The sequence below is a fragment of the Rhinopithecus roxellana genome, chromosome 10 (assembly GCF_007565055.1).
Source record: "Rhinopithecus roxellana isolate Shanxi Qingling chromosome 10, ASM756505v1, whole genome shotgun sequence".
In the NCBI taxonomy this organism is placed as follows: Eukaryota; Metazoa; Chordata; class Mammalia; order Primates; family Cercopithecidae; genus Rhinopithecus; species Rhinopithecus roxellana.
The window spans coordinates 70,595,291-70,618,583 of NC_044558.1; the positions used below are offsets into that span (position 1 = coordinate 70,595,291).

Sequence of the window (23,293 nt, forward strand, 5' to 3'; positions counted from 1 at the left end):
GGCTGCGCGGGGGAGGGCGATTCGGGGCCGCGCCTCCCGTTGATTGGCCGGGAACAGCCCATAGGGGCGGGCTCTCCCCTGCGCTCGCCGGTCCGGGGTGGCTATATTGGCACCATTCCTGCTAGGTCGAGTTGCTTCCCCGCGCCGAGCTGAACCTGAGCAGAGAGTTTCTGAGGGCGGTGCGGGGGCAGGAAGGGGTGTGAAGCTACAGTGCTATGAAACAGCGGCTCAGCGAGTGAGACAGGCGGTGTGGCTAGACGAGCCGGCCCAGGGCCCGCGCTGCTGTTCCCTAAGCTGCTGAAGCGCGGAGATTGGCGGCCGGCGCGGAGAGCGGCGGGCGAGAGGGAGGAGAGGGATCTGAGCGCGAGGGAAGCCCGCTCGGCGGCCGGCGGCTCTGGTGGGCCTCCCCGATCGGGGTCCCCTGGGTGGAACCATGTGGGTGGCCAAGTGGCTGACTGGGCTGCTCTGCCATCTCTCGCTCTTCATCACCAGGTCTTGGGAAGTTCACTTCCACCCCAGGCAAGGTAAAGTCACCGCGAGACTCCTTCAGCGGCGAAGTGGGGGCTCGGGGCCCGAGTGGGACATGCAGGTCGAGGGGACGAGCGGCTCAGCCCGTTGGGGAACCCTGGCCCTGATGGGGTTCCCGGGACTCCCGGACCAGTCAACCCGAGAGGTCGCGACTGTGCCGGGTTTCGAGGAATTGCGCGCGCCGGCGACGCATCGCACTCCCGGGACCACGCGGCGGGGGCGCAAGGGGCAGGGGGACGCGTGCACCCGGAGGGAAGGAGTTGGCGGCTGCGGGAGGTTAGGAGGTACTGGGGAAGGAAGTGGGTTGCTTAGGGCTATTAGTAGGGTCTTTGCTTGGGGAGGGTAGGGCAAGTCGGGGGTGTGGGAAAGCAGAGCACTAACAGCCCCAGTGCACGTGTGTGTGTGTGCGTGCGCATCAGCATGTGTGCATTTGTCATGCCCCTGGCTGTACTGGGACCTGGGACCTTTAGCGGGGACGTTTGGTGGAAGAAGTTTAGGGTTGGACAAAGAAGAATGCGTGGGAGCTCACTGGTCCTGTCGCTGTGGTTGCAGAAGCCCTGGTGAGGACCCTGACCTCCTACGAAGTAGTGATCCCGGAGCGGGTCAATGAATTTGGAGAAGTGTTCCCTCAGAGCCACCACTTCAGCCGGCAGAAACGCAGCTCCAAGGCGCTGGAACCCATGCCGTTCAGAACTCACTATCGCGTCACTGCCTATGGACAGCTCTTCCAGCTGAACCTGACCGCCGATGCATCCTTTCTGGCCTCCGGCTACACCGAAGTGCACTTGGGAGCCCCGGGACGCGGGGCCTGGGAGAGCGACGCAGGGCCCTCAGACCTGCGCCACTGCTTCTACCGCGGCCAGGTTAACTCGCAGGAGGATTACAAGGCCGTCGTAAGCTTATGTGGAGGCCTGGTAAGCGTCCTCGGGTCCCTTGGCATTTTCTTGGGATTCCGGCAAGGGCTACATTCAGGGAACAGGGCCTCGGGTTTTCCAGTTGGTGGCTGATGACCCTAGAGTTCAGGTTGAGCTACCAGAAGGATTAACACCAAGCCAGAGGCAACTCCTTAGGAAGTCTCTTGTGGCAGGATGAGCAGGTCTCTGCCTGCTGGGCGAAACCGACCCTCTGTGCAACGCTGATGAAGGATGCTCTTTCAAGCATCTTTCCTGAAAGTGTCAGACGCTGGAGTGGTGCTCAGGGAGTGGCATGTGGGACCGCTGTTACAAGCGGAGTGTGGCTTCCAACTGGAGGGCAGGCTGTTTGACTCAGATGTACCCTTTCGTGGTCCTGTTGAGGCAGAATCCCCTGTATTTACTTAAATAAGTTTGTTTCTGGAATTTGATAGAAGGAAAGGAGAATGAATATACATAAAATGAAATGGCTCTCACTAGCAAGGCCTGAATAGGAAACGTTTGTTTTGCTGATGGTATGGGGATGGCATGTGAAGTAGAGTAGGGAAGAGGTTGAATCTGTTCAAAATGCATCATACTTGAAAACAGTCTATCTACAAAGATCTGTTGGTTATGTCTATTATATTTTTGTGGTGGTAATCAGTTGACACATAGCTACACCAATCATAATGTGATATAAAAGTATCATTTTATTGGTAACAAAGCCACAATGTCTGTGGTTTCACCTACAATCATACTTGAAGGAAATGTTGCAGTATCAGAGGTTAGTGATAATAAAGATGTAACTTTTTTCCATCCAAGTTCATGGAACCCCAGGGTAAGGACAGTTGTTTTAAAACATATATAGGCTCACTGCATCAGTAACTCCTCTGACAAATACATATTCAGGAAAAAACAAGAATTAGGAATTTGGTTACAGGATTCTACAGTTCCTAAGTATCTAGCTTTTGTTTAGCAGATACACACTTTTACAAAAGATACTTCTGGAAAGGTTTTCAAAGATATTTTTAGAACATCAACACTGTTTATTCTTTGATTAAATAAAAATCTGATAACATTTCTCTGCAGTTCAAATGTAATACTCCTTTGGCTTAATTGATTTAAGTTGCCTTCCTGTATGTGAGCTCTTTTTCAAGTGTTTATCTTGAGTTGTTTTTTTCATGAAATGGCTAGAACCATTTCCTTTTTTCTTCCATGTAAAATACTTGCAACATCACAATGACAGAATCACACTCTAATATTTACATAGCCAGCTATACTTCAAGGGACAAAAAAAATCTCCTTTCTAAAACCTCACATAGCCACCTAAACTTCAAAGGACAAAAAAATTCTCCTTTCTAAAACCTTTCTAAACTAATGTTTAGTTTGTCTGGAAAATCCTAGACTTGCTACCACAAATTTGTCATGGTCAATATGTTTTCTCATGGAAAAGCATTCCAGATGGGAAGGCATTATTGGGAATGCTGTTCCTGCTCATTTTGATTCATAATGTTGATGTAGTTAAATGGTTATTCAGTATCCTTTTTAAAACATTTTTAATTTTTGTGGGTACATAGTAAATACATGTATTTATGATCACTATCCTCTTTTTGAATTCCGAAAGCAGTTAAAGATTTTTGAGTCATAACTTTCTAGTCACTGTGTCAGTTTGGATACAGTTGCCCAAGTCATCATCATACTTTTTTTGTTTTATTACCTAGTTCATTTTATTAACATATCTAAAAATTAATATTAATATTTTTATAATGTTAAGTGTGAAGATTTTTATTTCCTCATTTATGTGGATCATTTAATGTATTATACAATATATTATCTGAAAGTTAATCAGCAATGTTTATCTTCTTTAGCAATGTACTCATTAATCAAAAATGAAATCAATCATTTGTTTTATATTAATTTTATAATAAAACATTCAGAACAAAATTATTTAATTTAGTTGAGGGATTACTAGAAATTACAAACAAATAAAATGATTTGTTCTGAATGTTCTTTTACTAAATTTTTGAAGAGGAAAAATCATCTATAGTAGTCATACTTTCGATGGCAAGTAAATAGTCCCATATATGTACTCTGCTTTTGATTAATTTATTGATATTATCAGAAGTTGTTGATTAAACATTTATTTTCATATCTCCATAACTCAGCTTTATTTTACATAATTTCTCTGTATTGTATAAGGCTTAGTTGCATACTTCAATCATTATAGAGAAAGAAATTTTCCAGTAACATTGGAAATAACTAGAGGTACCAATACCTCCATTTTTTTCAGTAGTGTGATCATAACCAATTGTAAGTCTAAATTAATGATGAGATTAGTGACTTTTTAAAAAATTTGCATTTTTTAATATTAGCACTAAAATGGTTATTAGCTACGTATTTATGATTATATATATTTATTTCTACCCTGACTCTATGATTAAATTTCTTTGGATTAATAGTTTCATCAAACAGTAGAACCTGGTAGATTTTAGAATCCATTTGTAATTATACCAGATTCCTCTTTTTAGTCTCAGATCAGCCTTTAGTTTTTATATCTAGGTAAACTGTAGTATCTGAAGCCTGGACCAGCTGAGTTGTTTGCAGATCAATGTTGATACAAAGCTTGGGAATTCAATAATGCTAACCTGATGGCCCTGCTCCTACTTGCTTCCTAATTTATCTTTGTCACCTTGTGTACTTGATAATCTGGCTTTGGTCTCTCAGTCCATGAAACATTAAGGTTGAAGTTTGCTGAAGGATTCTCAGAGCCAGTCTTATTAGTTTAGAGATGTTCTATTCTTTTTCTAGTTGCTTTTTGCTTTACTTTAGTTTTGCTTTCAATCATGAATGGATGTTGTATTTTATTAAATGCTTTTCCTGAATATATTGAAATGAGCATTCAATCTCATTTTTTTTTTCTGCTAATGGGTATTGTTTTATATATTGGGGGATTCAATAGTTCATTGAACATTGATGGAAACTGACTATATACAGGGTCATAAGGTGTTATGAGGTCTTTGTATTGTTTGGGAGAGGGGTGAGGAAATTGTACCGTCCTTCAGTTCCTCAAGTGACTGGTGATGTTCTTTGTGCTATAGTTTCATTGTACTTTTCTGTTAACAGCAGCTGATTTCTGGGCCTGAGAACTTATGGCCTTTTTTCTCCTTGCTCAGTGGGAGCTCACTGGTCTTGACTCATCCTCCTCTGGACTCTCACTAGTGCTGTATATCCCTCTGAATTCTGGCTGTAATATCCATTTGATTTCTTGTCTCAGTAATTCATTGTGCAGCCTTCAAATACAAAGTCTTGCTGCATCACCTTCTCTAGGTAAACTGGTTTGGTGATGCTACTGCTATTCTTTCAGACTCCTCTAAAGGCCTCGAGTCCTCTATGGCATTTGAGAGTCAAGAGGGATTCAGTTCCTCTCTTTGTCAAACTCTTCTACACCTCTAAATTTGATGTGTATAGGGAACCCTTTCAGAGGGTTCCTTCCTTGAGTACCACATAGTCAGCACCCTGGAACACCTCTTTGGGCAGTCCCTTTAAACAATGCAATATGCCTTCTGTTTCTGGGATTTTAAACCCCCAGTGGAGAAGTTAATGTGCATACATCTTACCATCTGTTTTCTTTGCCTCCATTGCCCTTTTTTCCCCCCAGTATCTACTGAGTTTCCTTTTCACATCTCATTTAATTGACCTATTGCCTTCCATCTTCCCAACTGAGGCAGAGTCTCTCCTTCCCTTCTCTGGTGGCGGCTGGAGAATGTGGCTTTTAGAGAAAAAGAATGAAAAACAAATCAAATTAATATTTTCAAAATATCTCTGTACAACCATTTGTTAAGTTGACACCCCAACGTATTTATTAATTCAGTTTAGTTTTTAGTGTTGAATTAACCCCAAACATGTGAACTAATACTTTCTTCTAATTTCTATATGGTTAAATTTCACCCACTTTTAGAAGTTTTGGTATTTATGTTTTTCTCTGAACCATAACCAGTATTGTTTAATTTTTTTCCTAAGTGTTTTGAGCCCAAGAACCAGAAGAGTCTAAGAGTCTGGCAGAAATTTTCTTTGTTTAACATGTATATAATTCTTGCTTTTCTAATCTTTTCTTCGCTATAATTTTTATTTCCCGTAAGTGTATTTACTCATCCCATGATTCAAACATTTCTGAATAGAGATTTAGTTATACATTTCCAAGATCTATAAAAGGTATAAAAATGGAATGGAATCATAAAATTATCTATAAGTAATGTAACGGCTAATCAAACTCTCTGTTTTTAATCCATTGATAGGCTACCATAGCATGTATAGTTACCAGGACTTAATATCCCTATATTCAACTCTAAACTTCTTTTTTATGGTCATGTTATTTATCATCTCATAATGTTGATAAATAATCTTGCCAAAGTATTTAGAGATCAGTATTTAATAAGCTGGCATATACTTCTCAGGGTAGGATGGACAAACTTTACACAGGCTGTTTCTGACAATCCCTCGTGCTTCTGGTAGCCCTTTTCTCATATTACCTAGGGTGTTCACGTCTTCCCAAGGTCCCCAGGAATTAACTCAACTGCCTAGACAGTTAACTTCACTATTTCTTGGTGGGATTTGAGGCAATGCTGTCTTTCTGGTTGAAGGAAACAGTTTCCAGATGTCATAACACCAGACATTGCATCTGACTTATACGGTATTCTCATGGAGTAGCTTGTCATGGCCATGTGTACTTTTGAAGTTTCTCACATGAACCATTCTGCAACATGTCAAGCACTACCTCCCTGATAATTGATTATTGAGTAACTTCTTGTTCAGACAGGAAATAAAAATATAGAAAGCATCAATAGTGTTTTTACTGTTTTTTTGTGTATTCTGGCAAATCTTTAGTTTTTTTATTTCCAAACTTTCTATTTTCCCAGAACTAATATAGCCATGGATTATTACACGTGCCATTTTGTATTCATATTTTTTCTTATTGGGAAAACTAATAAGAACCTCTTTTGGTATTGACTGCAATACTAGTCAAACAGTAGTATAGAAAATTTCCTATGCTGTTCTTTTAACATTCTAGTGTGTGTTAGTCCAGGTCTTTCAAGAGGCAGATGCAAAGATAAGTGTTTATTTAGGGGAAGTGTCTGTGTTAGAGAAACTAAGGAGAAAGCTGGAGAGAGACTTACATAGGGGAAAAAAAGGATAAGAATGTTGGATAGTAGCATTCTAGGCTGCTGGGCAGTCCAAGCAAAGTTGAGCAAAGCTATCCTTGAGCCAGACTTGTCCAGAATAAGAGTCCATGGCTCTCAAGAACAGGTCTGCCATGGTATCCCAACCATACTCAGTTACTGACAGGGAGAAGCCCTTGGGAGCTATGGCCAGGGTGCAAACACTGTGATGGATTTCAAAGTGCCCTTGCTAAAGTGGATAGCATAAAAAGTGCTGTGTAAACCTTGAGGAATGGAATAATCAAGGAAGGAGTGATTAAGAGAGTTGTGAGACCTGTGCTGCTGACTTCTCAGCTGGACTTTGAGGAATGAATAAATGTGGATATGAAAATTCAAGGGCTTCCTGTGGATCTGTGCATCTGAAAAACAGGGTAGTTTGGGTAGTGAGGGTTTAAGGCCAAGGTTGGAATGGGATTATTAAGGTCCTGAAATGCATTGTAAAGGAATGAGGATTTGAACAGTATGTGGTAGGTTTGTTCAATGTGTAAGGAGGCACATCTCCTCTTATGCAACATTGTGCAGGGTACAGGGGAGGCAGTGAGTCCCTGGGGGGAGGGAGAAGAGTGGGTACCTATGGAAGGTAAGCTACTGCAGACCAGTGCTTCCTTACTGGGAGCAGTTTTGTCCCCCAGAAGATATTTGTCATTGTCTGGAGACAATTTTAATTGTCGCAACTGTGGGTCCATTGAGGTGAGCATGTTACTGGCAGAGCATGGGTAGAGGCCAGCAACATCCCACAATGCACAGCACAGCCCCCTACAACAAAGAATTGTCAAGCTGTCCGTAGTGCTGAAGTGGAGCAGCCTTGCAGGAGACCCCTTAGAATTTTGGAGCATTGGTGAAGGAGACCAGAAAGGTTTAAATGACTCTGGCTTAAATGACTGAATGATCTTGTGGCTGTTAACCAAAAAAGGCAATGACAGAAGTGGCAAGAAAGGTAATTATTCTGGAGACACTTGTTTGATTCTATCACAGGTTTGCTCTAATCTTCATAATTGCTTGAATTTGTATTTGCTCTTCTTTCTGTATAGAATGTCCTTTCCCTCAACCTCCTACTGATCCTTCCTGATCCATTTTGAGCTGCCTTCCTTTTTCCCTGATCTTCTCTTGGCAAAATTGACCAGGACTTCCTTGGTCAAAGTTGACGTTTTATGCACGTGTACTCTCATCACATATTAAATTAAAGTTATTTTTCTGCATTTCTATTTCATTTATAGAATTAGAAGGTAGAAAAAGATAGTCATATTTCTTTTAGCATATTAATATATTATATGGAATTTCTCAATACATGTATTATGAGTAAGATAAGCAGCTAACTTTTATTTATATATGCCAAATATTTAGCTAGCTCATCTTTACATCAGTCATTTGATTCAGGAAAATTATTTTACCAATTTTAGTTAAAGTGCTTGGGCATATTTGAGAAATTTTGTATTGACTAAATCTTTTCAGATGATACGTAAGTTAATCATGTTCCATTTATTAGTTCATTCATTTAAGCTCACATCACATCCTTGTTTTTTGTGGCTTTATTTCTGTTGCAATTATTGTAATTACTGTTTAATATGAAATATATTTAAGCTGTCCAACTCATACTAATATGCAGAGGAAGAAACACATTGTTAATTTGTCAACAAATACTTATCAGTCATTTATTATCTAACAGCCACTATTAGGTTTTGGTGGTACAGTTATGTGTTTTCTATTTGAAAAATACTGTGTTTATTAATTACAAATATGTTTATGAGCTATATAATTTATAACTATAGTAAGAGCGTGGAGAAGATATACTGGATCTTGACTTTCTCAGCCCAAAGGTGGCACAAACCAAATTTATGTATATTCTATTGAGGAGAACTAGTTGCCTGGTTCTACCTAGAAGTAAAAAGACTGGAAAATGAGGGGCATTGATTTTTCCTAGGAGTAAGAAAGGAACACCCATATTGGTGATCACCAATAGTCTTTACTACAGGCTGCCCTTCTGTTTGCCAAACAGATCACACATCAAACATATTTTTCTTGTCTATAAGGAGAAAACTCAAAGTTCCCACAGGGGCACTGACTCTGGCTCAATGTCCAGGATCTCTGGATAATGCAGTCTTCTCCATAAAGTCAAGTTGTGGCTCTCCGTAGCTTGGAAAAATATGAATTAAAAAGATAAATTATCTTCAGCTACCAGCCAAGTATACAGCATGACCAGCATGACTGCAACCCTAACCTCAACTTGCTACAGAAAGAAGAATAGGAGACACCTAATGATCACTGATATTTAGCAGTTTTTGACTCCTGAAGAGGAGTTGTGGAGACTCACTACTCTGGAAGGAGAAAAGCTCCTCGTTACTTTTCTTTCTTTTTTTCTTTGAGACAAGACCTTGCTCTGTTGCCCAGGATGGAGTGCATTGGCATGATAATAATTTACTGTAGCCTTGAACTCTTGGGTTCAAATACTTCTGATTCAGCCTCCCAAGTGGCTGGGAACAACAGGCACAAGCCCCCACACCTGACCAGATTTTTTTGTTTGTTTGTTTGTTTGTTTTGTTTTTAATTTTTAGTAGAGATGGTGTTTCCTTATGTTGACCAGACTGGTCTCGAACTCCTGGCCTCAAGCAGCATTCCTGCCTCAGCCTCCCAAAGTGTTGGAATTACAGGCATGAGCTACAGTGTCCGGCCCTTGGTTTTGGCTGGGATTCTTGGACCTCAATTACCCAGGTCCTTGGTTCTGCCTTCTGGAATGGTCTCGTCCGTCTTCCTCCATGGCCTCATCTAAAATGGGGTCTCAGGAGGATTTTGTCTTGGGGGAGCTCCAAGAATGCTGGGGTAATTCTGAAAATTTATAGGTTATTTTACAATGAACTCCATCAAAAGCTTTTTCAGTCCAGGCTAATGTTTTCTTTGACAGTATAATCCCTTTAAAACTTAGTTGGCTTCTGACAGCAGATCAAGTTTTGATAATTGCTTCAAGTTAGTTTTCTGTGACAGTTGCCAAAACCTAAAAGGCATTTATTTTAAATCTTTTAATGACAAGAACTTATTATAGGGAAAAACTAAATTTTGAATTCTCACTTTATTGGTAAACCAAATAAAATTTCAACTCTACTAAAGTAAAAGAAAATGACAATATATTATAATTTTTAGGTAGGGAAAAATACCAGATATAACAAATAAAAAAAAATCAATAGATTTTCCCAAATAATAATTGAAGAGTACCATGTCTAAATAATTGTAAAAAAATTTAAAAATAAACTGGGAAAATATATGCCACAAATATTACAGGTGGTCTGGCACATGTATGCCATATGTCCCTCTAGATATTATATGTATTTTTGTGTTTGTTTTAAAGTAATATTGCTTTAGAATATTTTAACAATATATCATGAGTATGTTTCCATTATAGACCTACAAAATAGTTTTTAATGATTTCTTATTTTAAATTTCTCATTGTTATGATTTTTGATTTTATATTTTCACGGATATTTTGGAGACAGTTTGGGAGAAGCCATATGAGGGCCACTACGCAGACCCCACAAGAACAAGGGCCTTTCTTTGACAATTCTCTCCTCTTTTTAATTAGTTCATATGACTTCATAACACCTCAGTGCCCACAAGAATGAGAAATATTACAGAATTTACTCCATGTTATCAAGGCTGCTGGGACACACTCCTTGAACTTGTGTCTTTTGGCTACATAAATCTTGCATAGATGAGTCCAGAGTCTTTGTTTTATATTCTTGATTTGAATAGGCCAGGACTTGGCAAGAGACCAACCAGTCTGTTTTAAAAAGGTAAGATACCAGCAACGTATTTATTTCCCTTTTATTGTTTCACTTTCATACTAGAGATCTGGAATTGTCTCAGAATGGGGAAGGTAAATAATGCTTCTAGAGAAGAGAAGAACAACTAATCTTTTTTTTTTTTTTTTTAAACCCTTACTATGAATTTTCTGTTTTATGCATCTGGAGGTAATTCTTATGTTTTCTTCATATCATTGATTCATTCATTTATTCATTGTGTGTTTGTGTATAGTACACTATTTCCTAGGCATGATTAATGATGTTATAAGGAGAAACTGTCAGAGAGAGAAAGCTTTTTACATTTTTACTTATCACCAGATAAAAATTAATCTCAGAGTTCATATTTGTGGTCTTTTATTATATAACATTTATACTCTGCCAGTGGTAAAAAGAGTGGCTGTAACATTTGTGTTTTTAGTGGAGAATTTTTCATCTTGCTTCAAAATGCATTCAATTTCAAAACAACTATTGAGCTCCTATTATTAATATTACTTAAACACACATTAACTTTCCTAGGAAATTGGGTACATACAATTATTCCAATTTTGTTTTACAGACAATGGAACTGAAGGTCAAAGATATAAAGTAACTTACCTAAGATTCTATGAGCACAAACCCAGAACTCATACCTAGGCTTTCTTCTTATATATCATCATACTGATTCTCATGATATGATTTATGATTGAAGATGGAAAAACTAAGTATTTTAGTCAACACTTCAGCAGTACCTTATTTCCAAATGCTCTCCAGTTGACAGTGTTTAATGTGATAACTATAATTGATTTGGGAAAGGAATTCAAAGGATTTGTATTTTGTACTTGTTATTACCCTTTAATGAAATCTGAGAGTACCTTATTGGTTGTAGCAAAAGTACATGTATTTGCTATGTATTTTGAAAAAAATATGGATGAATGCCATGATACTGAAATAAGAACACTTTGGGAAAAAAATTATATAAAATCTTCTAAACATAAATAATTTTGGCCTATGGGAATAAATTGGAGCCAGTTGTATAGTCACTTAACTGCCTTTCAAAACAGCTTGGCAAATAGAAGATCATTACTCTGAGTAATCAAGAAACTCCTACCCAAGTGAAAACTAGTTTTGCTGCTTTTAATAGTCATTGAAAGAAAGTGTTGCGAATTTGATTGACATTTATCATGAATCAAATTGCAGGGCCCATCTGTAGATAGGCATGTTGCTAAAAATATAGCATGATCTAAATACAGTTCTATGAACCACCTGTTTTTTTAGTCCGCTAATTCTTTGCTGGGTTCTTTCCAAGTTAAAAAAAAAATTTAAAGTGCTTCCTTAGGAGCCTTTAGGGAAAGCTCTAATATTTTAATTATTTGAACAAAAAGTCCACTGAAATGGGGTAAGTTATAGAAAAGTCGATGGGAGCAAAATGCTTCTAAGTCTTTCATTAATAAGTAAAAAGGATAAGTGTTTATCCTCAGTTTGAGGACAAATATTTGCCAATATTTTTTAACTTACTGTTTTCAAACTTACAAGCTTTCATTTAAGTTTTAAAGGCAATATTTTTTAAAACCTAGAGTGTTCTAGCACAACTTAAAAGGGGGTGCTGATGGCTTCTGGATAGAACTATATTTTCTTCTTACATGGGAACACAGATTGGACCCATGTGCAGTTTTATCGCCACATTATAATAGTACCTGCTTCCCAGAGTTTGAGCCAAAAGGAGGTTAAAAAAATTCTGTGGTTGGCTAGGCGCGGTGGCTCACGCCTGTAATCCCAGCACTTTGGGAGGCCGAGGCGGGCAGATCACGCAGTCAGGAGATCGAGACCAGCCTGGCCAACATGGTGAAACCCCGTCTCTACTAAAAATACAAAAATCAGCCAGGCATGGTGATGCTTGCCTGTAGTCCCAGCTACTTGGGAGGCTGAGGCAGGAGAATCACTTGAAACCAGGAGGTGGAGGTTGCAGTGAGCTGAGATCGTGCCACTGCACTCCAGCCTGGCAACAGAGCAAGATTCGGTCTCAAAAAGAAAGAAAGAAAGAAAGAAAGAAAAATTTCTATGGTTAATAGAATTATTTTCCATATTGCTTGAAGATAATGTGATGTTATTTAAAGTGGTTTTGTAGGTACATTTAGTTGAGTAAACAAGCTGCCTCATGTCTATTAGTATCTTTTGTCAAGATAGTATCACATTTCCCCTCTTCAGCATGCTTTTTAAAAAAGGTAGAAAGGGATTTTCCATGGATCCATGTACTCAGGTTTCAAAAACAGTGTCTTTGTTACTTCTCATAAGTGTGGGTAAAATTAGTTTTCTAGGAAGGCAGAGAATGCTAGAGTATTGGTGTTTGTTGACAGTAAGTGATTTGCAGTTATCTTTGGAAAATAGACACTGGTAGAATGAGTGAAATATGTTAGGGTATCAGCCCTAGAAAAGTATCCAAGAAATAGATAAGAATTCTTAATATTTATAGCTTTGCCTTTTATTTTATAGACTATAATTATGTCTGATGGAATTTCATTAATTTTTGAACTATTTATAAATGTGTAATCCTAACATATTAGCAGACTATGTAAGGGTGTCTAAACATTTTACTTTTCAGCATTTAAAGAAAACCATCATACAACTATACCCCATACATGTCTCAAGAGTACCGTAACTTAAGAATGTTCATTAAAGGCCGGGCGTGGTGGCTCACGCCTGTAATCCCAGCACTTTGGGAGGCCCAGGCGGGTGAATCACGAGATCAGGAGTTCAAGATGGTGAAACCCCGTCTCTACTAAAAATACAAAAATTAGCGCGGTGGCAGACGCCTGTAATCCCAGCTACTCGGGAGGCTGAGGCAGGAGAATTGCTTGAACCCAGGAGGTGGAGGTTGCAGTGAGCCAAGATCACGCCACTGTACGCTAGACTGTGTGATAGATTGAGACTCCATCTCAAAAAAAAAAAAAAAAAGGAATGTTCATTCAAAAAATTAAAGAATTACTTACTCAAGGGTATAGGAAGAGAAAAAAACAGGTACTTCACCAGGTTTGTTACAAAAATGTTCATTTCTGCAGCTGTGTATGGAGTGCCTGCTGTGTTTCAGGCAATGTTTTAGTTGTTGGAACTCTGAGAATAGTAAAGATGTTCTTACCTCTAAGGAGATTTCAGTGTAATAATAAATATCAGTGGAAAGAGAACTTTATGGCTATAATTGCCATAATCATTTAAATGACTTTAAGTGTTCGGTTAAAATAGTATTTAAAATATATGTTACTTTAAACTATTAAACTACACAAGAAAGCACTAGGGAAAATGTTCAGGACATTGGGCTGGGCAAAAATTTTTTGAGCAATACCCCGCAAGCACAGGCAACCAAAGCAAAAATGGACATATTGAGATCACATCAAGTTAAAAAGCTTCTGCATAGCAAAGGATACAGTCAACAAAGTGAAGAGACAATCCACAGAGTGGGAGAAAATATTTGCAAACTACCCATTTGAGAAAGGAGTAATAACCAGAATATATAAGGAGTTCAAACAACTCTATAGGAAAAAAATTGAATAATTTGATCAAAAACTGGGCAAAAGATTTGAACAAACTTTCTTAAAAGAAGACATACAAATGGCAAACAAGCGTGTGAAAAGATGCTTAACATCATTGATCACCAGAGAAATGCAAATCAAAACTACAATGAGATATCATCTTACCCCAGTGAAAATGGCTTATATTCAAGACACGGGCAATAACAAATGCTGGTCAGAATGTGTAGAAAAGGGAATGCTTGTGCATTGTAGTGGGAATGTAAATTAGTGCAACCACTCTGGAGAACAGTTTGGAGGGTCCTCAGGAAACTAAAAGTAGAGCTACCATATGATCCAGCAATCCCACTGCTGGGTATACACCCAAATGAAAGGAAATCAGGACATTGAAGAGATATCTGTACTCCCACTGTTTGTTGCAGCAGTGTTCACAATAGCCAAGATTTGGAAGCAGCCTAAGTGTCCATCAACAGACGAATGGATAAAGAAAATGTGGTACATATACTCAATGGAGTACTATTCAGCCATAATAAAGAATGAGATCCAGTGATTTCTAACAACATGGATGGAATTGGAGATCATTATGTTAAATGAAATAAGCCAGGCACATAAAGACGTACACTGCATGTTATTTGTAGGATCTAAAACCCAAAACAGTTGAACTCATGGACATAGAGAGTAGAAGGGATAGTTCAGAGGCTGGGAAGGATAGTGAGAAGGTGGGTGGGGTGGGGAGAGGTGGGGATGGTTAATGGGTATAAAAAAATAGAATGAGTAAGACCTATTTGCTAGTACAACAAGAGACTATAGTCAATAATAATTTAATTGTATATTTTAAAATAACTTAAATAATGTAATTGGATGTTTTGTAACTCGAAAAGCATTTATCAAAAGATAAATGCTTCAGGAGGTGGATATCCCATTCCCCATGATGTGCTTCTTTCACATTGTATGCCTGTATCACCATATCTCATGTACCCCATAAATGTATACACCTACTATGTACCCACAAAAATTAAAAATAAAAGTAAGGGCCGGGTGTGGTGGCTCACGCCTGTTATCCCAGCACTTTGGGAGGCTGAAGTGGGTGGACCACTTGAACTCAGGAGTTTGGGACCAGCCTGGGCAACATGGTGAAACCCCATCTCAACCAAAAAAAAAAAAAAAAAAAAAAAAATTCCGCCAGTTATGGGAGGCTGAGGTGGGAGGATTGAGCCTGGAAGGTGGAGGTTGCAGTGAGCCGAGATCATGCCCCTGCACTCCAGCCTTGGTAACAAAAATAAATGAATAAATAAATAAATAAATAAATAGATAAATAAATAAATGAAAAATAAAATAAAATATGCTTTTTATTTGCAGTGGAATTTAAAACAATGATTTCAAAGTATCCCTATATTAAGATATTTGTAATTGAGAAATGGAAATGAAGTCTCATTCACTGAAACTGCATTTATCATACTTCCTGTAATTCAGTAATTCATTTCTGAATTGGGTCTTCATAGAAAGATGCCTTTCCATGTGGAAAAGTACAAAGTTTTAAATGTAGGTAAATGTATTTGTGTGATTCTCTGGTGTGAGGAGTGTTTCTTTCTGTCAAGCATAAATAGTGCAACCGGCTTCTGTCTGTCTGGTGTCATCTGCTACTCTGTATCTCCTGGCTGGCACAGCTGCAGCCTCACTGTTCTCTCTGTCACTTTACCTGCTAAGACTTTTTCATCTCTAGGCCTTTCAGTCACTGTTTGGAATATTCCCTTCTATGTGGAATGTCCTCCCAGAATTTTCCACAGCTACCTCCTGATTATTCTAGCCTCAGCCTTGCTGTCCCCTCCTGGAGTGCCTCCCCAGCCTCACCCTCTTTTATTCTCTCTCTCCTTATCTTATTTTTTTATTGCACTTATTGCATATTCTATTATATTTTTATTTATTGTCTGCCTTTTTACCATAGGAGTATAAATTCTTTGAAGCCAGGGATTTGGTCATATTCACCTCTGTATCTTTAGCCCCTAGAACGGTTCTTGACACATTGTAGGTGCCCATTAAATATTTGTTGACTAGTTCATAGAGTCTATCAAAATTGGCACATGATAATGAGTGCAGTGTAATCAGTTAAGGCATGAATTGTGAAGCCAGAGTATTTGGGTTCACATCTTGATCCTGCCACCTACTTGGCATGAGCCTTGGACAAGTGACTTAACCTCTCTGTTCCTCATTTGTCTCACCTGTGAAGTGGGGATAATAACATAATTTACTTTAAATAATTATTATTAGGTTGAAATGAATTATATATATATATATATATATATAAAATATGTATATGGATGAATATATATAAATGAATAATGTCTGATCTGTATATTGGAATTAGCTATTAATATTATAAATGCCTCCCTTGGATGACTTACCCTCACCTGACTTGAGAGAGGGATCTATCCATATAAATTGACCATTTTAGGGCTTCTTTCCAACAGAGTGCAAGTTCTTGTTATTTCATACCTTGATGGCTAAACATTTACCTTCACTAGTCTTTCCTTAGCTGTACAGTTGTTTAGTCTTTCAAAGTTATTGCTTTGACTCTGCTCCCCGCTCCCACTTTTATTTGAATTCTTCAATGATTCACAAATGAACTCTTCTCAGAATCTCAATGCACCTAAAATATTAACAAAAATATAAGATAAAACATTTATATTGAAATATAGTTGTCAAGATATTCAAAAAAGTTATGTGTATTTTATTAGCACCTTAAATAATAAGATGTATTGGCAGACTAATAACTACCTTAATTTTGAAGTGTTGATAAGCATAAGCAATATTTTTAGATATTTCAGACATCACCATGCGATGAAAATGTCTGTGCTTTCTATTGACAACCTTACTGGAATTTGTAGCCTACATTCAAATTTAGCATTTCTTTCATGAAGTAGTTTATAGGTTCATTATAATTAGGTTAATGACAATAAGGATGTAATTTTTTTTCTCAACGAAGTTTGTGGACTCTTCTGACAAAAATCCCTGCAAGCAAGAGTCTTTATATTCTAGGTCTAGCCTAAGTTTTCAAATTTATGCCCTACTTTTGCTTAACATAAACTGAGCTTGCAAAGGTAGGAAATAATAGCTTTCATGGTTTAACAAGTATTTACTGCTTACCACATGTGCCTAGATCTCAGATAGTCTATTCAGCAGCAGAAATTCAGGGATAGGTCTCTGCTTATTTAAAGACTTCTGTCTAGTGGGGAAGAATAGTTTTAAATAGCAAACAAACATGTACATGCAACATACAATAAATGTGCTAAAGAAATCAAGCAGATGTAATGTGTTTTTAGGAGTAGGGATGGGTATGTGGTTACCTAGAAAGCTGGTCAAGGAAAAACTTTCTGGGTGATTCTTATTTGATCTGACACTTGAAGGATGAGATGAAGCCAGCCAGACTGAGTGTGATGACGCAGAGGTAGAGATGAAGGGTGGGAAGTAGGGAAACATTTTAGGCAGAGGGACAGCATATAGGAAGCACAATGCCATACCTAGTCCATCCTACATTCACCCAGTTTCTCCCAGTTCTGTCGGCACTGTTTCTAATAATCCTTCTAGAGTTTTTTCAGTAGTAACCAGGCAAATAGAAATATTTAGTTTTTGGGTTTCTTCCTTTTTTATACAATAGTAGTGAAGTATACATTCTGTTTTGTAGTTTTTTTGTTTTGATGTAATGATATGTATTGGAGTTCTTTCTATATCACTACACAGAATGTTCATTCTTTTTTTGTTTGTTTGTTTATAACCTCAAGGGATGCCATCACATAGTTGTGCCAAAGTTTATGTAAACAGACTCTATCAATGGACTTTTGAAGTGGTTCCAATATTTTGCTATTAAAAACAATGTTATGGTTAATAACCTTGTAAGTATATTATTTCACACATGCAAATGTATAGTATATGTAGGATAAATTCTCAGAAGGGGAATTGCTGTGTTCAAGGGCAAACACATTATTAATATGTTGAACATTGCCAAATTGCTCTGCATACTGATTGTACTGATTTATATTTTCAACACGAATGTATTAAAGTACACATTTTCCCACAGATCAAAATAGCACAGGCTTTATTATTTATAGACTATTCTAAACACTTTTTCCATTTTGATGCTTTTGTCTATGCTGTTCTTTGTACCTGGAATGCCTGTCACTTAGCTTGGCCTGTTGGAATAGTATCCAGTCTTCATGATTTTATACATAGGAGTGGAGAGAGAAAAATGACCCATGGAAGGGAAACTTTTTATGCTCAGATGGTGGCTCTTAGTGAACAGACTCCTTGCTGTGTTGCTTCTGTCTGCTCATTTAACCTGTGGCACTATGTGTTTTTTCTTCTTGGCGACTGTTAGGAAAATTTCATTTTTGTTTCCTTTATTTTCAGACGGGAACATTTAAAGGACATGATGGTGAATATTTCTTAGAACCTATAATGAAGGCAGATGGGAATGAGTATGAAGATGATCACAACAAGCCACATCTTATATACAGACAAGAATTAAATAACTCTTTTCTGCAGACTCTGAAGTATTGCAATGTGTCAGGTAAACTGTGAAATAAAACTTTTTTCAGCTAAATAATGATACTATTTAAATCTTTTGATAGGTTATAATTTACATATTCCCTTCGATATTTTATTTATTTTTAATTAATTTTTTAAATTGGGAAATAAAAATTGTGTATATTTAGCATGTACAGCATGTTGGTTTGAAGTATGTATACACTGTGGAATGGTTTAATCAAACTAATTAACATATGCATTGACTCACATCCTTATTTTTCTTTTTTTTTTTTTTGTCGTGAGAACACTTAAAACCTACTCTTAGCAGTTTTCAAGAATACAATACACTACATTGTTATTAAGTATAGTCACCATGCACAGTACAGTGGCCTATTTCTCTTATCTAACTGACGTTTGATGCCCTTTGACCAACATCTTTCCTTACCCCCTGCAACTGCAGCTCTGGTAATCAGCATTCCACTCTTTACATCTATGAGTTCAACTCTTTTAGATTCCACATATAAATGAGGTCATGTGATATTTCTTAAATATTGAAGGACATGATCTTTTAAACAATATTTTCACCTGTACAGATGCATTAGAGATTTTTCTGTCTGTAGATAACGTTTTTTGTAGTGAACTAAATTTGAATGCCAAAAGTTTTTCAGTATATGAGATTTGTAGCAAATAATCATATAGAAAATTTTTACTTCAATCTGTTAGTCACATTAGTATTATTTAATTTTTTAGCAGGATTTTAGATGAAAAAATAATTCCTGAACCTAAGTAACAGTAAAAACATATTGCTCAATTTTGCATGGTTTAAACTTTATATGAAATGGAAACGTATTGTATATAGTTTTCTGTGACTTATCCTTTTTGCTCAGTATTGTTTCTGGGGTTCATCTATTTTGGTGCATGTAGGAACAGTTCATTTATTTTTATTGTTGTACAACATTCCATTGTTTGAGGGTAACACAGTTCATATATCAATTTTCCTGTTGAGCTTTTGGGCTGTTTGCTGTTTTTTGGTGTTAGAAGCAATGTTTCTGTGAATATTCTTGCCCCCATCTCCTGTTTTTGGGAGTTTCTCCAGGATATATGCATGGATACTAGATAATTCCACATTGTTTTACAAAGTGATTTTTAAATCAATATTATGGTTTCACCAATCTGTGAGAGAGGTATATTTTCATCATTTTTTTTCTGTAAAATTTAGACTACTGAAGATCTACAGTAGATTAGAATCTAAGAAGCATAGATTTCTACAGAGTATATCTGTGGATGGTAAAATACTTACATATTGTATAAAAGTTGTATTTATTAAGAGTTGTGTCCATATAGGTTCACGTATCTTCACTATTCATAGAATGACATGCAATGATATGATGGAGAAAAGGCACCTGCAGTTACCATCAAAGTACAAAATTTAGACAAAAGAGTGGGATTAGCAAGGATTTATTTGAGATCGTAGGTGTCCATAAACTATAGTTCCAAACACTGTGATGCCATCTGTTTTGGGATATAATGATATGTAGGCCTTTGATGGTTTTCCCTGGGAATGCACTTCTTAACCTTTAGAGTGGTTCTCACTGTGTCTAAGGCCGTGTTTTATATCTATTGACATAATAGATGCCTTTCTTATGCTTTTAATATGAGCATAAGGGTTTCCTTTTTATGGCTTCAAAGAAAACACAAATGGGTACAGCTTCACAATAGAATTCTGCAGAGGGAGCTTATACTTGTTCTGATCTACGATTCAAGAGCAGCTTGTTTAATGAATTGTTTAGCTTCTTAGGAAGAAAACCACAAAGTAACATTCTGAATACATAAATGTTTCACATAATTTGGAAGATTTTGCATTCACAAACAAGAATATAATTCAAGGAAAGCTAGGCTTTTTTTTTTGTTAAATTGTTTTGTACTAAAGACTTACTAGAAAGCTACAAATAAAAAGCAAATGGAAAGCTATGTGATTTCATTTTCTTTTAATCATAAAATACTTTTTTCCTACAATATTTATCTAATAAAATTTAAAAGGTAGTATCCTTTTCAATTCTTAAATCACCTCCAATTTTAGGTACAATTAGCATATAGATTTTTAATCACTAATAAAGGCAATTAATTAGTGACCTAAAAATTAGCTAATAAATACTCATTTTTTTTTTTAGTAAAAGTGGAGCATTGCAAATGCAATTAAAATTATCTAAAGCATTTTTTTTTCCTCCCTCAGTTCACACATTGTTGTTTAGAAATACTTGGAGGTTTTATATATTCTTTTTAAAAGTTTTAATAGCTTTTGGGGTACTAGTGGTTTTTGGTTACATGGATGAATTATATAGTGGTGAATTCTGATATTTTAGTGCAGTCATCACCCAGGTAGTGTACCTTGTACCTGATATGTAGATTTTTATTCCACACCCGCCTTCTACCCTCCCACTTCTGAGTCTCCAAAGTCTATTATATCATCTGTATGCCTTTGCATACTCACAGCGTAGCTCCCACTTACAAGTGAGAACATATGGTATTTGGTTTGTCATTCCTGAATTACTTCACTTAGAATGATGGCCCCCAGCTCCATCCAACTTGCTGCAAAGGACATTATTTCATGCCTTTTTATGGCTGACTGGTATTCCATGGTGTATATATACCACATTTTCTTTATCCGCATGTTGGTTAGCGGGCACGTAGGTTGATTTCATATCTTTGCGACTGTGAATTTGACTGCAATAAACATATGTGTGCATGTGTCTTTTTCATATAATGATTTCTTTTCCATTGGGTAGATGTCCAGTCGTCATATTTGCTGGATCAATTGGTGGATCTACTTTTAGTTCTTTAAGGAATCTCCATACAGGTTTCTATAGAGGTTGTACTAATTTATATTCCCACCAGAAGTGTATCAGCATTCCCCTTTCACCACATCCATGCCAACATCTATTGTTTTTTGACTTTTTAATAATGGCCATTCTTACAGGAGCAAGGTAGTATCCCATTGTGGTTTTAATTTGCATTTCCCTGATGATTAGTGATGTTGAGCACTTTTCCATACGTTTGACCATTTATATATCGTCTTTTGAGAACTGTCTATTCATGTCCTTTGTACACTTTTTAATGGAAGTATTTGCTTTTTTCTTGCTGATTTATTTTAGTTTCTTGTAGATTTTGGATACCAGTCTTTTGTCAGATGCATAGTTTGCAAATATTTTCTCCCATTCTCTGGGTTGTCTGTTTACTCTGATGATTATTTCTTTTGCTCTGCAGAAGCTTTTAAATTATTCAAGCTCCATTTATTTTTGTTTTTGTCATGTTTGCTTTTTGGGTCTTAGTCATAAATTCTTTGCCTAGGCTAATGTCCAGAAGAGTTTTCCCTAGGGTTTCTTCTAGGATTTTTATGGTTTCAGGTCTTAGATTTGAGACTTTAATCCAACTTGAGTTGATTTTTGTACGAGGTGAGAGATAGGGATCCAGTTTCATTCTTCTATAGGTGACTATCCAACTCTCCCACCATTTATTAAACAGGGTACCCGTTTTCCAATTTATGTAGTATGCTTTGTCAAAGATCAGTTAGTTGTAAGTATTTGGCTTTATTTGTAGATTCTCTATTCTGTTCCATTGGTCTATGTGCCCACTTTTATACCAGTACCATACTGTTTTGGTTACTATAACCTTGTAGTATAATTTGAAGTTGGATATATATTGCCTCCAGATTTGTTTTTGTTTGTTTGTTTGTTTTGCTTAGGATTGACTTGGCTATTGGAGTCCTTTTTAGTTCCATATGAATTTTAGGATTTTTTCCTAATTCTTTGAAAAATGATTTTGGTATTTTGATAGGAATTGCATTGTATCTGTAGATTGTTTTTGGCAATATGGTCATTTTCAGGATATTTTCCAGTCCATGAGCATGGGATGTATTTCTGTTTGTTTTTTATTCATCTATGCTTTCTTTCAGCAGTGTTTTGTAGTTCCTGTTGAGATCTTTCACCTCCTTGGTTAAGTGTATTTCTAGGTATTTTATTTTATTTTTTGCAGCTATTGTATAAGAGATTGAGTTCTTGATTTGGCTCTCAGCTTGGCTGTTTTTGGTATAGCAGTACTACTGGTTTGTGTATGTTGATTTTATAACCTGAGACTTTACTGAATTTGTTTATTTTTTATTTGTATTTGTTATTTTTTAAAATTTAGATTTCTTTTTTTCACTTTTTTTTTTAACACTTTGTGTTCTAGGGTACACGTGCACAATGTGCAAGTTTGTTACATATGTATACATGTGCCATGTTGGTGTGCTGCACCCATTAACTCGTCATTTACATTAGGTATATCTCCTAATGCCATCCCTCCCCCCCTCCCCTGACCCCACAACAGGCCCCGGTGTGTGATGTTCCCCTTCCTGTGTCCAAGTGTTCTCATTGTTCAATTCCCACCTATGAGTGAGAACATGCAGTGTTTGTTTTTCTGTTCTTGCGATAGTTTGCTGAGAATGATGGTTTCCAGCTGCATCCATGTCCCTACAAAGGACATGAACTCATCCTTTTTTATGGTTGCATAGTATTCCATGTTGTATATGTGCCACATTTTCTTAATCCAGTCTGTCATTGATGGACATTTGGGTTGGTTCCAAGTCTTGAATTTGTTTATTAAATCTAGGAGTCTTTTGGAGTACTGTTTAGTCTTTTCTAGGTCATATCATTGGTAAAGAGAGATAGTTTCACTTTCCTGATCATATCATTGGTAAAGAGAGATAGTTTCACTTCCTCTTCCAATTTGGATGCCTTTATTTCTTTCTCTTGCCTGATTGTTTTGCCTAGGATTTCCAGTATTATGTTGAGTAGAAGTGGTAAAAGTGG

General features: G+C 37.1%; 1 protein-coding gene across 1 annotated transcript in view; it reads left to right on the forward strand.

The window, feature by feature from the left end:
• Positions 1-433: 433 nt before the first annotated feature.
• ADAMTS20 (ADAM metallopeptidase with thrombospondin type 1 motif 20) overlaps positions 434-23,293 on the forward strand; it is a 218,081-nt gene continuing 195,221 nt past the window's right edge. The window contains exons 1-3 of the mRNA XM_010382396.2: positions 434-524; positions 1,081-1,442; positions 18,330-18,489. Of these exons, the coding sequence (XP_010380698.2) occupies positions 434-524; positions 1,081-1,442; positions 18,330-18,489 (613 nt within the window). The remainder of the gene's footprint in view (positions 525-1,080; positions 1,443-18,329; positions 18,490-23,293) is intronic.